This window comes from Marmota marmota, unplaced genomic scaffold (assembly GCF_001458135.2).
Source record: "Marmota marmota marmota unplaced genomic scaffold, marMar, whole genome shotgun sequence".
Taxonomy (NCBI): Eukaryota; Metazoa; Chordata; class Mammalia; order Rodentia; family Sciuridae; genus Marmota; species Marmota marmota.
This window is the reverse complement of record NW_026000142.1, coordinates 31,143,304-31,159,267: the sequence shown is the minus strand read 5'-3', so window position 1 is coordinate 31,159,267 and position 15,964 is coordinate 31,143,304. Positions and strand designations below refer to the sequence as shown.

Sequence of the window (15,964 nt, the reverse complement as noted above, 5' to 3'; positions counted from 1 at the left end):
CATTTATACACAATGGAGTATTACTCTGCATTAAAAAATTACAAAATCATAGAATTTGCAGGGAAATGGATGGTATTAGAGCAGATTATGCTAAGTGAAGCTAGCCAATCCCTAAAAAACAAATACCAAATGTCTTCTTTGATATAAGGAGTGTAACTAAGAACAGAGTAGGGATGAAGAGCATGAGAAGAAGATTAACATTAAACAAGGATGAGAGGTGGGAGAGAGAAGAGGGGAGGGGAGGGGAGGGGAGGGGGGATAGTAGAGGATAGGAAAGGCAGCAGAATACAACAGACACTAGTATGGCAACATGTAAATCAATGGATGTGTAAGTGATATGATTCTGCAATCTGTATACGGGGTAAAAATGGGAGTTCATAACCCACTTGAATCAAAGTGTGAAATATGATATATCAAGAACTATGTAATGTTTTGAACAACCAACAATAAAAAATTAAAAAAAAAGAAAAAAAAGAACTATGTAATGTTTTGAACAACCAACAATAAAAAAATTAGAAAAAAATCTTTCAAAGGGTTAAGGTGGTAAAACTCAAGGGAAGATTTAACAACTTTTTTTAGTTGAAAAAGTTGAAACTGACTAACAACACATGACAATATGAACTGGATCTTCTTTTTATTAAAAAATAGAGACAATCAGTGAAATTTGAATGAGACTCTCAGTATTAAATGTATTGATATTAACTTCCTGATTTTGATGCTTGCATCATGTATATTTTGGGAAATGTACATCAAATTTTCAGAAGATGAGGCATTATGTTAGCAACTTACTCTCAGATTATTCAGGAACAACAGCCTTCTACACAGGTTTATTTTTATTTAAAATATTATATTATATTTAAAATAAAAATGAAAAAAAATTATAGCTGTTGATGATAGGCAGAGAAAAGCCAACACTTTAAATCATATTCTACAAATTCCTGAGGAAGCAAACAAAGCAACCGACCCAAGAAATAAAAGTGTCATTCAAGAATACATTCCTAGACTATACTGAAATTTCATCTCACTCCAATCAGAATGGCAGTCATCAAGAATAGAAATAATAATAAATGCTAGAGAGGAGGCGGGAAAAAGGAACACTTTTGCACTGTTGGTAGGCTGTAAATTAGCACAACAACTATGGAAATCGATATAGAAGTTCCTTAAAACTCAGCATGGAACCACCAAAAGACCCAGCTATAACAATTTTTGGTCTAAAGGATTTAAATCATCACACTATAATAATACATGTATACTCATATTTATATTAGCACACTTTGCAATAGCCAAATTATGAAGCCAAACTAGGTGTCCGTCAATGGATAAATGGATAAAGTAGGTTTTCATGGCTATGAATTTTGAAATTGTTCTTCTATCAGTGTATCAGTTTTTAAAATTTTAAATTAACTATGGAAAGCACCTAGGTTTTCATTTTCTTATATGAAGATTAATTATAATGGTAAGATAGAACAAATTAAAAATTTGATATAAGTAGTACAAAAATCTATTATTTTTTTTAAAAAATTGACTCTTTAAGGAAGAAATTTATGTGTCTTTCTTTCAATTTTTGTTTCATAACTGTCATAAAACTTTTAACCAGATCAAAAGCCTATGCCTGAGGGCCAAGAATAACATTCAGAAAAGCTTTATCAAAGAAATATGAAAAAAATCTATGTAATAATCATTCATTTACTTTGCATACAGGAGGGAGTAAGATATTTAATTAAACTTAATTTCTCATATTCATGATATTTACTATTTTGAGTAGTAAACCTAATAAACTTTTCTCCCATTCTCCTTTAAAAAATAATAATAAAAATAAAATTCTACATGAACCAAAAATTTTTAAAAAAGAAAATGTGACATATTTACAATAATGGAGTTTTATTCAGCCATAAAATAATGGAAATTATGTAATCTGCAGGAAAGTACATAAAACTTGAGAACATTATGTTAAGGGAAATAAGCCAACTCAGAAGGTCAAAAGTCCTGTGTTTTCTCTCATATGTGGAAGCTAGAGAGGATAAAGAAAAAAAAAAAGCAAGAAAAAAAGATCAGTATAATAAAGGGGACTGAGCAAGGAAGAAGGGGAGGGAAAGGGGAAATACTGGGGAATGACTTTGACCAAATATTGTTATCTTTTGTGCATATATGAATATGTAGCAACAGATCTCACTATTATGTGTAATTATACTGCAACTTTAAGAAAACAGGGGAAAAGAATACATTTCCTATAATAAGAGATTTGAAGCTGCATATTACGAGAAATGTGAGGTTCTTGGGAAAATCAACCCAGAATGACTAAATTCGAAACACATTCCAGTATATTATTAGATGTTAACTTAGAAAAGTGTTTGAGTCTTTAGGCAAAAAGACTAAGTCACTTATAAGAGAATGATAATCATACTGTAAACAAACTTTTTTACAATATTTTTTCCATCAATTAATGAAGTAACATACTTAGGAAACATGAAAACACAAAATGAGAGTTGAAAATTTATATCCAGCAAAATGATTTCACAGATAAAGACAGCAGATAAAATTTTCAGAAGGTGAAAGCAATAAAGAAATATTATGCCTATAGTTTTTCCTCAAGAATTCATTAGGGAATGTACTCTAGACAACCAAAATGCTTGGAGAGCTATCAATGTAAGAAATGACATCAAGCATCAAGTATGTGTTTACATTTAGCATAAAAAAACACAGTTTATAAAGGAGACAGTGTATTGTACATGTTACATGCTCTGAAAATGTAGATACAATAAAAATGATTTAAAAAACAGTTCTTAATTAATATCAATTTTTCTTTTTGTTCTTTTTCTCAGTGTACTATCCATAGTTTCACACACATCCACTTAGCCACATCCAAGCCACCCCAATCTACTCTCCGATTTCTGTGCTCATTTTTCCACTCTCAGCCTAAGCTTCATAGTGTACTCCTCACAACCCTCCCGCGAAATACCATCTGATCTACACAGCTCAGGAGGCTTCTCTCTTCCCCTGTCACTTACCTGACTCCCATTCTTCAGAAATCCAAAGTTGTATGTAACTCACTTGGGAGCTACAACAGGTCAACAACTGACCTTTATTTTGTTCCTAGAACTATTTTATCCATGCCATTATTTTAAATCATAAATTATTCATCTTGTGAATGCTGAATACATTTTCATTTGCTTGCCTTTTAGATTCAGGAGAGATCACAATTGCCTATCCTTTGGATTATGAGGATGCAGCCACCCCAAAGTCTTGGGTATTATATATTAGAGCTTATGACAACAAACGGATGCATTCAACAACTGGGTCACTCACAGTGATACTACAAGATGTGAATGACAATCCACCTCAGTGCTCACAGGATATTTACACGTAAGTTACAGGAGCAATTATGTGAGCTTCGGATTTTGTCAAAGATAAAAGAAAGAAATAAAGAGTAACCATCATGCCATCCCTGGTTACATCCCTCACTGAAACAAGTGGATCTGCTTTTATTTGCTCTCAAAAAACAATGTATAAAAACAAGTCTCAAATGCTCTAAAATCTGAAATTCTTTGAGTGCTCACATGATATCAGATTTTGGATTTTTGGATTACAAATGATTAACTCATATATAGAAAACCTGAGGAAACCATAGAAATGTGTGCTTCCAGCATCAAAAGGTCCCCAGGATGGGATTAATGTCAACTACATGCAATAAAATTTAGATAGTTCTGCAAGTGTTGAAAGGGAAGCTCCTGATTCATCAGAATTTTTACTTTAATAGCAGAAATAATATTTTATATGTTATGAAAGGTTTGGGGTAGTTTGCCCTCAAATTACTTATCTTCTATTTTAAACAATATTTTGTGGAAAAAAACGCAGAATATGTACTTGATCATTTTATAGTAATAAAACAGTAAAAAAAATCCAAATATGAAAAATGTGTCTTTGCTCTGTTGTACTTCAAGATTCAACTTTTATGATCTCATAGAAGTCAGTAGTCAAATGGTGGCTATTAGAGGCTGGTGCAGCAGTGGGGAGGACAGAAAGTACCTGATCGACAGGTACTAAGTTTCAGTTAAATTAGTAGGTACTGGTGTGCTATTGCATAACAGGGTGACTATAGATAATGGTAACATGTTGTGAATTTCAAAAGCTGAAAGAAAGGATTTCAAAAGCTTTCACCATAAAAATGATAAATGTTTGAAGTGACAGATATGTTTAAACATTGCACAGGGTATGCATATATTAAAACATCACACAGTATTCATGAATATGTATCATTTTCATGTTTTTATGTACCAGGTAAAAAATAAATTTAAGGTTCAAAAAGAATCAAGTTTTACTTTGTAAACTTTTTGTCCCTGTTGTTTTGCTAAAAAAAAAAAAAAGGCTGAAATAACAAACAATATTTCTGCACACTCTGTAGTAGTTCCCTTTCACTTTTTTTTGTTTTGGCAGGGGGTGAGGATACCAGGGATTAAACTCTGGGGTACTTGACCACAGAGCCACATCCCCAGACCTATTTTCTATTTTTATTTAGAGATGGGGTCTCACTGAGTTGCTTAGCATCTCACTTTTGCTGAGGCTGGCTTTGAACTTGAGATCTTCCTGTCTCACCCTGCAGAGTCGCTAGGATTACAGGCTTGTGCCACTGTGCCTGGCTTCCCTTCTCTTTCTATTCCAGCTAGTAGCCTATAGATTCTTATTGAAGGAATATTATAAAATTTAGTTTCCAGAACATTCTTCACGTTAACAAATTAAAAAATTCATCTTTTATTTCATTATTTTTTAGTACTAAGGTATTTTCAATGATTAAATTAATAATACCTTTTGACAACTGAGGAAAACATACAACTATAGTCATTTGAACTCATCACAATATTTTCCACTTAATTGCTGTTAATGAATTAAACGTACATATCAATGGCTAAATTTAATAAGCATGTCCTTGCCTCTTATGGGAAGAACAGCACAGGTTTGTTGGCCATACTGTTGGCACTCCTCCACACTGATTCAGGGATCCCAGTTTGTTCAGTAATTTTGCTTTGCAATGTTATTTCCTTTTTCTCCCCACCACATGGACAGAAGGGAGGGAGAACATGTGGAAAGTACTCCAAATTGTAACTATCTTACCTAGAGCTGATGCACAGTCTTCCTTTGCATTTCACTTGCCAGTAGACTCCATATAAGCCAAGTGCAGGAGCTATAAGGAAAGTGGGACATACAGAGGGAAATATGAATATTGGTCAGAATCAACAGTTCCAGCTCACCCTCCTGTAAATTTAATAGCAAGGAATTCTCAGTACCTTATTTTAAAAATTAAGACAATGATATGGTATCTGCTACAGGGTACAAATTGTCATTTTGTTCAATAATATATATATATTTTACTAATTTGCTGCTTATTTATTCAACATAATAATACTTCATTTCCTTTGGCCTCAACAAGAATGCCAGATAATTTATTATACAATTCTTTATCAACACTATGATTTTCTTATTGGCAAAGTGGTTATTTAAACTGTGAACACATTTTAAAACATCTTTTATGCTAAATATTATCATCTGCATAAATCTTGATTAACATGTTATACCACATTTTTTCCTGTGTTTTACTCATTACAGAATTGAACTTCCTGAAAACATCCCATCTGAAACTCTATTAGTCTCTCTAACATGCACAGATAAGGATGCAACTCTTCCTAATAACAACATAGCTTATCATTTGATTATGGATACTTTTTCAAATAAAACCTTTACTCTCACTAACAATGAACTGAGGGTAAGTATTTTAAAGTTGCTCTCTGAATGTGACCCTGTAATTAACCTTAAATAGAAAAACATTTTATTTTTATTATTATTAAATTCTTAATGAACTACAGTAGTTCAAATAGCTGATGGCAGAATTTGTTCCTGAATTTTCAACTGAACCTGAAATTGCCAACAACATATCTTGCTTTGAGATGAACAATGGAATGCAATTTTAATCTTGCGAACTGAACTAGGAAGGTTACAAATTTCCTTCAACAAATGGTTCTGTGATGAAATACTGTCTACTCCTTTGGGTTGTTTTGGATATATTATGTTGGATATATATATTAATAAATATATAATAAATATATTAAATAACTAGTGAGGTTGGTATATAATTAGAATAATTGTGCATACTTATTGCTATATCCTGGAATATGCAGTAGGTAAAATATTTTACCAATTGGGGAAATATAGATTTTATTTCCTGTAAGTTTTGAGGATAAAGTCATTCTACATGTTGCTATATCATATATTTTTTAAAAAAACAGGAAATTAAATTATGTACTGTGTTCAACACAGTGATAAAAATGTTGCTTATCTGAACAATTAGCTTATGAACAACACAACATGGACTAGATGAGTGAAATATAAGTAAGAAGTACTTTTTCACTTATTTTTTATACTGATTTAATTGAAATTGAACTTCTACCCAAGATGCATGTCAAACAAACCCCTATATCTTTACCACTTGCTGTCGCACACTGTGATTGAGGCAGAGAATAATTTTCATGACATTAAAATACTGTGATGTCTTTCAGTTCTGCCTTTCAATCTTAATGCTGTTCAAAATCCACCCTAGCTTTTTTTTGTGTCCCCATTTCCCATGTCCCCTTTTGCACAACCTTCATAATTTGCATTAACATTTCTTTTAGGAAGCCATCCCTGATGTTTCTTCTCTTTCATGTTTGGATGAGGTGCCTCTCCTTGGCTTCTCACAGCATTTTATAGCTCTCTAACCTTGGCACTAATCACATATTTCACCTCTGTTTTCCCAATTAGAGTAAAAGAAGAAAGTTTGTTATTAAACTAGGAGTATGAAATATTTGGTGCTGGTTGGATACATATTAATCAAGACTGCATTAATGAATCATAAATAAACAAAATTGAAATTTCAAATCATTTTTAAGCCATTGACAGGATTTAGTAACAAATTACTGCCAAGTGCATCAAGGTTACCTTTTCACAATTCTTTGTAGTAAGAAGATATTGCTGATATGACCAGAATATTAAAATAGATTCATATAAACTATATTTTATATATATATATATATATATATATATATATATATATATATATATATATATATATACACACACACACATACATATACATATCCTGATAATAATGAAAAATAATGTGGTATCAAAATATTCTCAATTAGGAAGGTAAAAATCATGGCACTATGTAATATATCTTTGAATTCTTCCTATTTGGACAACTCTAACAAAAATGAAACAAAACAACCAAAATTATACAAATAAACAATAGCAAAATTATTGTATTGGATATACTCTAATTTTGACTAAACATAAATCCAGTCTCAATATTCACAGAATGAAAACCATTGATTCCCCTACCTTTCCCTGGAGATTGTAGAATATGAACTTCAATTAACTTACTGATATGTGATATAACCCCTTTATCTTTTTCTCCCAATTACTATATGACTGGATTGAATATAATTGCAATTTTCTTAAATGGGATATTAAATTCAAAAAGGGTTATTAAGATGGTTACATGCTAATCTTGCTATAGCAGCAAGGGAAGAAAAGCCAGTTTGTAAAAGAAAGACAATTTTAATGCTTAGTGAATTAAACATTTATTAGCAGAATATAGAAAGAAAACCTATTTAGTTTTCCAAAAATGCTTAAGTTTTAAGATCACAAAAGACTACAATCTAGAACTTGAATTTTTTAAAATGTAAATGTAGAGGTGATTAGTTCTTTTTACCATCCTTTGGCATGTGTATTATATTAAGAGGAGAAACAGCTCTAGCAGTCATTCAAAATGTGGATTTATAATAAACATCAAAACTTTATTTTAAAATAATGATTACAGCTCTAGTAGATTAGTGTATATTAACTTAAAGTTATCTCAATTAATTAAGGAATGATTTTCACCAGGATACCAGGAATAAATGTATAATTTTAATGTTTAACAGTGAATTACTATTTAATTAATCCAAATGATTTCATATGCAATAGATTTAACTTTTAAGTAAGGTAATGAAATGAATATTTCTCTAAGTCAGTATTGTTAGTCTTGTATTTTATTAGGTTATTTCTCTTTAATGGACATTGATGTGAAAAAAATCACCCCATCCTATGTATTTTGTTAGTCATTCCATTCTTAATTACTATTGTCTAAGGATGATCTGATATTTTTAAGATAACATAATTAACAGATTTGCAAATTATGCAGCACAGTAATGAAATGAATCACTGAATCCATCCCTGCACTTCAGAATTACAAAATCACTAACACCAATTTACCTGTTCCCACCCTTCTCCTTGTGAAACTGGAGTTTTGAGAGGAAACTCATTCTCTGGCAGGTGGTGGATGGGGTCTGCTAAGATTGCGGGCCTCTGCAGCCAAGAAGTGTTGCAGCTCTTAATATCTGGCCATGCCCTCCAATGTTGCAGCAGACCCCAGAGACTTACCTTCAATTTCTTCTTCTTTCTGGGTTCTTGTCTTGTGAAAGCCTCAGACCAGAATGAGTGAGTGTAAGAGCAGGATTTAACTGATAGTTAGGAACAGAACTCCAGCAGTGCTGGAAAGGACCTGAAAGCAGGTTTTCTCCCTCCAACTGTACTAGTTTAGGTGTTTATATAGTTTTTGGGCCACTGCTATTGGTCCAAATTTATGTTAATTATGGTTTGAAAAGAGTACCAATGTAATTGGTCTAAGTTGATGCTAATTAAGGTTTGGAATCACAAATGCTATTGGTCAGCTCTTGAGCCCCGATTTCCATTCAGGTCAGCCTCCCTTCCATTTTCTTGCCACCAGTCAGGAAGCCACAGGTTGAGGTTCTGGGGTGTTCCATGTTTGCAGGTTCTGGGCAGCAGTACTGTGTGGAGTAGGCTCCTGAAGCAGGGTACCAGTATTATGCCCAGGCCTGGCTGAAGGATGATAGTTTGGCAAGCCTTGTCTCACAGTGCCTCAGGCCCACCACGCCTGTGTGGTGGGGGGCAGGGCTTACTCCTTCAGCCCCACCCACCTGGGCTGCCACTTTTCAGCTCCACTACTCCTTTGCCAGTTCTAGGCAGGGACCCATAGGCCGGCAGCATAGCTTAGTAGCCAGGGAGCCCTGTCACTTGTCTTCCTGAGAAAATAGGTATATTGAATTTTGTGTTTGTTACTACCTTGAGGAATTTAGTTTTATCAACCATGTATGTATTCCTGAACTATATTGAAAAGCTTTAAAAGAAATTATATAATATATGCAGATTCATAACTTGATATTTATGTTGTGCTTCTAATGACTGTCTCTATATGGGTCATATCAATCAATATGATTATTATAATGTTCCATATTATTCTTTAATATTCTATTGGGTGATTCTAGTCTTTCTCCCAAAAATGCAAGTTTGAAGTTCCTTCTAATTTTTGCTTATTATGTGTAATATTATTATGAATATTATTATGCATTTCCTTTGGTTCTTTCATGCAACATGTACTCTAGGTTATATCATTTAATTACATGAAGTAGTGTCAAGTTGTTTTCCATATTGGTTGGTTGTATCAGCTTGAACTCTCATCAGCAATGTTTAAACATGGTTCTTCTTCAGTGCCTTATTTCAATATCTGGTATTCTCATACATATTACGATGTTTAGCTTGTTTGGTAATAAGATTGTAGATCTTTTTATATATTCACCATTGTGTGAATAAACAGCAAGTATTTGGACAGGGTACTTGTATGAACAGGATGAACATGTGTTTATCCATTATTGCTTTATTTTCCTTATTGATTTGTATGATGTATTCAAGCATAATATGATATAGGATATTTTCCTATAAATATTTTAACCAATGACCTTCATACCTAAATTGTTGGAAAAACAGGCATTAATTTTGTGGTTTGGAAGTTAGCAAGGAGTCAATTAACTTTTTTTTTACCATTTGGAATATTAACTCTCCCAGTAACATTTCTGTAGGGCTCTGCCATGTTATATTTATTTATCCATATTTATTTGTGTGTGCTTTTGATTATCTTCTTATAGTAGTTGTAGTTTTTCTCAATGTTCAATTTATTTCTATTTTCCACATTGCCATAGTATAAACAGGGTGAGAAAAAGCATGTAGTAATTTTGGAGGACAATTACCAGGGTGAACTACTAACTTTCTGACTGATACCTGGTTCAGTGCCATTGCCGTTCTTTATGTTACCTTCGTTTGGCCACTTAGAATGCAGACTACAGAATGTTAACATTGAAAAGGACCTTATAGACCACCTAATATTCTTCTTCATGCACAAATAAATTATTTTTTTCTCCCACTTGACTTATTTACAGTCCCTCATTTCTCAAATTCTTGAAACCCAGAATCTTAAGAAAACAATGCTCTTCACCTATGCTTTTCTGTCCCAACTAATCACTTAATTGCTACACATAACTCCCCTGCCTAATAATGCTGACTGGTTTGAAAAATAGTTAATGTGGATGTGGCTGACGCATGAAAAGGACCTCAGAAAAGCTTGGAGGCACAGAATGCAATCATATTATTTCCACTCTTCCCTTAGATGGTCTCACAACTAGTCTATTCTATGACCACCCAGAGGATTGTGTGATTATGCATGAGCTGTGGAGGGAAGACTCTCAGATTCCCCCTTACATTTAACATTGTTAAAGATCCTGAAAACATCATGCCTGCCCTGCACATCCTTCCCTGGAGAGTAAAGGGAAAGAGCAAAAATATGAGATGCTTTGACCTCTCTCACAGAGTCAGTCTCAAGTTCTGTTTTTGCATGATTTTGAAGCTTGCAATTCAAAGCTTACTTCTGGGAGATTATTCCCACTAATACTAACCCAGATCTAATTCATTTTGAAAGAATGTTAAGAAAGTCATGACAGCTTCTTTTAACAAATCTTAAATACATAACATAGTAACTACAGATGCTTCTCGACTTATAATGGGGTTATGTTCAGATTAAACTCATCATAAATTGTAAATGTTGTAAGTTGAAAATGCATGTAATAACTGACCCTAAGGAACATCACAGCTTATCAACATAGAACACTGCAGAAAATTGATTGGTTCCCCTCATGATGGGTGTAGCTGACAGAGTTATGGTTAACTGCCATTGCCCAGACTCAAAAGAGAATATCATACTACTAATCACTAGCCCAGGAATCAAGATTCAAAACTTGAAGTACATTTCTACTAAATACACATCATTTTGGCACTACTGTAAAACTCTTGTAAGTTTAACCATAGTAATTTGGAGATCATCTGTGTTTATGAAGATATTGTAGGAAATGGGGAAACCTATAATAAATGAATCAGTGAAAACAAAAGAACATGAAATATAATACCCTAGTTTTGCTATTATTATACTTGACAATATAACTTAAGAATATAAACTACCCAAATATGTAATAATATTAATTTAAATAAATTTATAGAAGCTTATAGCTATGTATGCCTTGGAATTCCAGAAATGTGGTTTATTCAAATGAAAATAAGCTGCAATTGTGAAATAAGTCATAGATTTCACAGAGTTAGTACTAACAAACAAATGTCAACATCTCCAATATTTTTGATGTTATTACATGTTGATATGACAGTATTTTGTATATGTTTGATTAAATAAGAATCTTTATTAAAGTTAATTTCACTTGTTTTTAATTTTTAAATGGGATCCTAGAAAAGTTAAAATCACACATGCAACTTGTGCTTGTGGCCCATATTCTATTTCTATTGCACAGTACTGTGTACATCCTCATTTTTCACTTATTTGTCACATCTCTTAGCTTTGGATTCATGTAGTTGAAAAATAGATGTTTAATCAAAATTGTTGTTCATATTTTTCACCTACAGATTGGATCTACACATTTAGATTTTGATAATGCTATTTTTGCAGGAATGCACTTCAAATATACATTGTTTGTGAGGGTTTCTGATGAAGGAAGTCCTGCACTCTCAAGTAAGAAGTTAACAAATTGAAATGTTAAATAATTTGAGTTACATAAAATGCCTAGTATTTTTCTTAGTATTTTATATTTAAAATCTTCCTATGATCTGTTGCATTAAAGCATATAGATTGATATTATATTAACTTATTTACTGCATATGTACTACTATTTATAACCCAGAAGACTAAATTAAAACTGGAACCAGGTTAGATAATAATGTTCAAATGTGTCATATAGAAATTTGCAGTTATTTGAAGATGATGTCAAAGATGAACTTTTCTGTAATCTTTGTGTATTTGAAAGATTTCCAAATAATTTTTTAAAATTCTGCATTAGATAAAATACTAATATTCAGATTCTCAGAGTAAATTGCATTTCCTTTATTATTGACTATATTGTCAGGATGGAATAATATAATCATATTCCAATCATTGAACATTATGTTGTCCATGATAAACTGTGATTTTTAATTTAGAATATATGATTAGTATAATCATACTATAGAACACAGTTGTTTTGGCAGGTGTTCAAAAGCAGTTAATAAAGTATTTTAATCTAAATTTAGCTTTAAATGCTCTATAATTTAAAAGGTAAAATTTAATAATGAAACATCAACATAAATATGTTTTGTAATCCAAATATTTAATATTTAAGGTATTAGTAAAACAGAAAAGGAAAATAAAGAATATCAGAGACATGATTACCCTAACTATGTTGTTTATGTATTTTTTTCCATAGCTATTCTTACAATCATTGTAAGGGTGAGTCGCATAAATGAACTGAATCCAGTTGGAACTACATCGGTTACCTTCAGTATATTTGAAAATAGTCCAGTTGATGCACTAGTTGGAAAAATTACATTTACAGATGCAGACTGGCCATTTAACAACTTAAAATATACCATTGTTGGTGGCAATATGGGAACTCCTCCCAAATTTTACATTGAACCAGATACAGGTATTGTAAAAAAACATCAATCAGTAATAAAAATAAAGAGGTCACATGTGCTCATTTGGAATCTATTTTATATAGAAATGGTGAGAATTAGAACATCTTCAATAAACTCTCTCTTGAATTATGCTGTCTTCACCTTGATGTGTGACATGTATCTGTAAATTCTCAGGTACTATAAGGAAAGTATGGATGCTCTGATCTTTGAAATATTGAACTCCAGAAAGTCTGTGTGCATGTATGGCCTATATACCTAATAATGTGACTAAAAGACTATGAAATAACATCTGTTGTGATTTGGCTGCAAAATTATGCTTTGGAAGTATGAATGTATAACTACATTGTTTTGTACTAGTTAATTTCCATTTGTTATTGTAATGATTATATTTCATTTATATAGTTCATAATTCAGCATACATTGAGGATGTTTGGTAATACTGGGGTAACAAGTTTCCCATTATTTTCGTGTCAGGCATGATAAAGCTACTAGATTCGCTAGACAGGGAAGTGGAATCACAGTATAAGATAACCGTGAGGATTGTAGACTTGGACAACGATGCCATTCCTGACCCCTTCAGACAAAGAAGGGCTACTGCTCAGGTGACCATCAATGTTCTGGTAAGAATGAGTTACTTCTTATGATGCTATTATCCTTTAGGAGGCACATATTCTTGGGAAATAAAATTAAAGGATGGATGCGAATGGTTTTAGTTCAGTGCCCTCAACATGGACCTAAACTCATAGAGTGATGCAATTTTTACTGTAACAAACAATGATAAAATTAACACTATATGCAAACTAATCAATTTGACTTATAAGATAATTTGATTGTCCTATAAATCTGAAGTTAGATAAAGAATGCCTGGTACCTCTGGTTGTATTTAAGTTGAAGGAAGAATCAGTCTGTGGATAAATATATTTTCATAAACAAACAAAGAAACTTATACTCTTAGAGTTTTTGGAGGTTGCTCTGACACATTTTAATCTGTTTCTCTGTCTCTCCCTCTGGTTTTCACTGAAGAAATATCTTAATATTTTCACTAGTAAAGATTCTGAGACATCTGCTACAGAGTTTCAAAAACATGAAGCAGAAAGGAAAGGACTTCTAAGTGTTTTTAAAATATTTAATGCAAGAATAAATTTGACTTGGCTTGTTCAACACTTACATCAATACAGTTCCATACATTAATTGGTGGAACTGTACAGAAAGAAAAAAATGTTACAGAGAGTGCCAGTTTTTCTTTATCTTATGGTGTTGTTTGCATTCTTTTTTGCTACTTGAGAACAGTATGAATTCCAGCCCTGGATCCTTTAGAAAAGGCAATAACATCTAATAAAAGAAGATTTAAAGCCACAGACATAGTTTAGAGACTGTGCATACTCCTGCATGGTGAACACTTTCATATGTGCTCTTGGTGAGCTAAAATAGTCAGCATTGTCCATGACTCAGTGTTATAATTCCCACCATAGGCCCATTATGTCTGGAAAACACAATAAACCAGGCCAAAATATTTGTGGAGAGAAATTTAATGAAGTGACTCGAATGGTTTCAACCATGACTCAACAATGTTAGAAGCTAATGAACCTCTTTTCCTTACGCAAGATTCCAAAATAATACACCCCAAGTATACTGAGTTATAGCTCGAGTATCAGTATTATGCCCTTGTTGCCTGTACTACTTTAAACTGGTTATTGCCATTTTCATTTTGTGTGTAAACCCCTATGTTCCAGTAGGGATGAGAGCAAAGTATCTCTTTGTTCTTCATCTATAAAACCATTCAGATTTCTTCTTTTATGAAACTAAAAAGAATTTACACAGGAATGAGTACTGAATTTCTTGAGATGCGGCAAAAACTATACATTTCCTACCATCTTATGGGTGGGCTTAACTTATGCCTGAGATGTCATTATTGAATTTAAATATCCTTTTCTAATACTTTCAAACAAACTTGGGGTGGAAAACCATAAAAATATTTCAGAAAAATAAGTTGAGGTCCATATTCCCCAATACAATGCAGTTGTTTATAAAGTAGACCTTGTTCCCAAAAGGGAACATATGAAGAGAAACATAATAATACAACTTCATTCATAGGTAAGTCTGTGAATCTAGATTTCATCCATAGAAATGAACAAACAGCAAAAATCTGTCTTTAATAAAATAAAAGATTACCCCTTTTATGAACTGACTGATTACACTCCATCTCAAAACCATACATTGAAGCTCTAAACCCAGTGTGATGTCTTTGAGAGTTATTTGTATTTGTGTTAGGATTTTAAAAATTCTTTTTAAAATAAAAAAATAGAATAGAAAACATAACAGTATACTTTGACATATTATACATGCACAAAATATAACTTATTCTAATTAGGATTCCACTCTTGCAGTTGTACTTGATGTGGAGTTTCACTGGTCATGTATTCATATATGCACATAGGAAAGTTATGTCCAATTCATTCTACTGTCTTCCTATTCCCATCGTCCCTCCCTTCCCTTATTTCTCTTTGTCTAATCCAGTGAACTTCTATTTTTAGCATCTGCATATCTGAAAGAACATTTGGCCTTTGATTTTGGGGTGATTGGCTTATTTCACTTAGCACGATAGTCTCCAGTTCCATCCCTTTACCAGCAAATGCCATAATTTCATTCTTCTTTTGCTGAGTAATATTCCATTGTGCATTTATACTACATTTTCTTTAGCCATTCTTCTATTGAAGGGTACCAAGGTTGGTTTCATAGTTTAGCTATTGTGAATTGAGCTGCTATAAACATAGATGTGGCTGCATCACTGTAGTATGATAATTTTAAGTCTTTTGGATATATACCTAGGAGGGCATAACTGGGTCAACTAGTGGTTCCATTCTAAGTTTTCTGAGGAATCGCCATACAGATTTCCAGAGTTGTTGCACCAGTTTGCAGTTCCACCCAGCAAAATGTATAAGTTTACCTTTCCCCCCACATCCTCATCAGCACTTATTATTGCTTGTATTGCCATTCTGATTGGAGTGAAATGGAATCTCAGTGTAGTTTTAATTTGCATTTATTTAATTGTTAGATATATTGAACATGTTTTCATGTATTTGTTGACCAT

The 15,964-nt window shown here is 32.6% G+C and overlaps 1 protein-coding gene across 1 annotated transcript in view; it reads left to right on the top strand.

Annotated features, from left to right (window-relative positions):
• LOC125611345 (protocadherin Fat 1-like) overlaps nt 1-15,964 on the top strand; it is a 146,019-nt gene that overhangs the window by 41,638 nt on the left and 88,417 nt on the right. Inside the window, exons 12-16 of the mRNA XM_048785927.1 lie at nt 3,183-3,363; nt 5,602-5,758; nt 11,830-11,935; nt 12,663-12,881; nt 13,348-13,493. Of these exons, the coding sequence (XP_048641884.1) occupies nt 3,183-3,363; nt 5,602-5,758; nt 11,830-11,935; nt 12,663-12,881; nt 13,348-13,493 (809 nt within the window). The remainder of the gene's footprint in view (nt 1-3,182; nt 3,364-5,601; nt 5,759-11,829; nt 11,936-12,662; nt 12,882-13,347; nt 13,494-15,964) is intronic.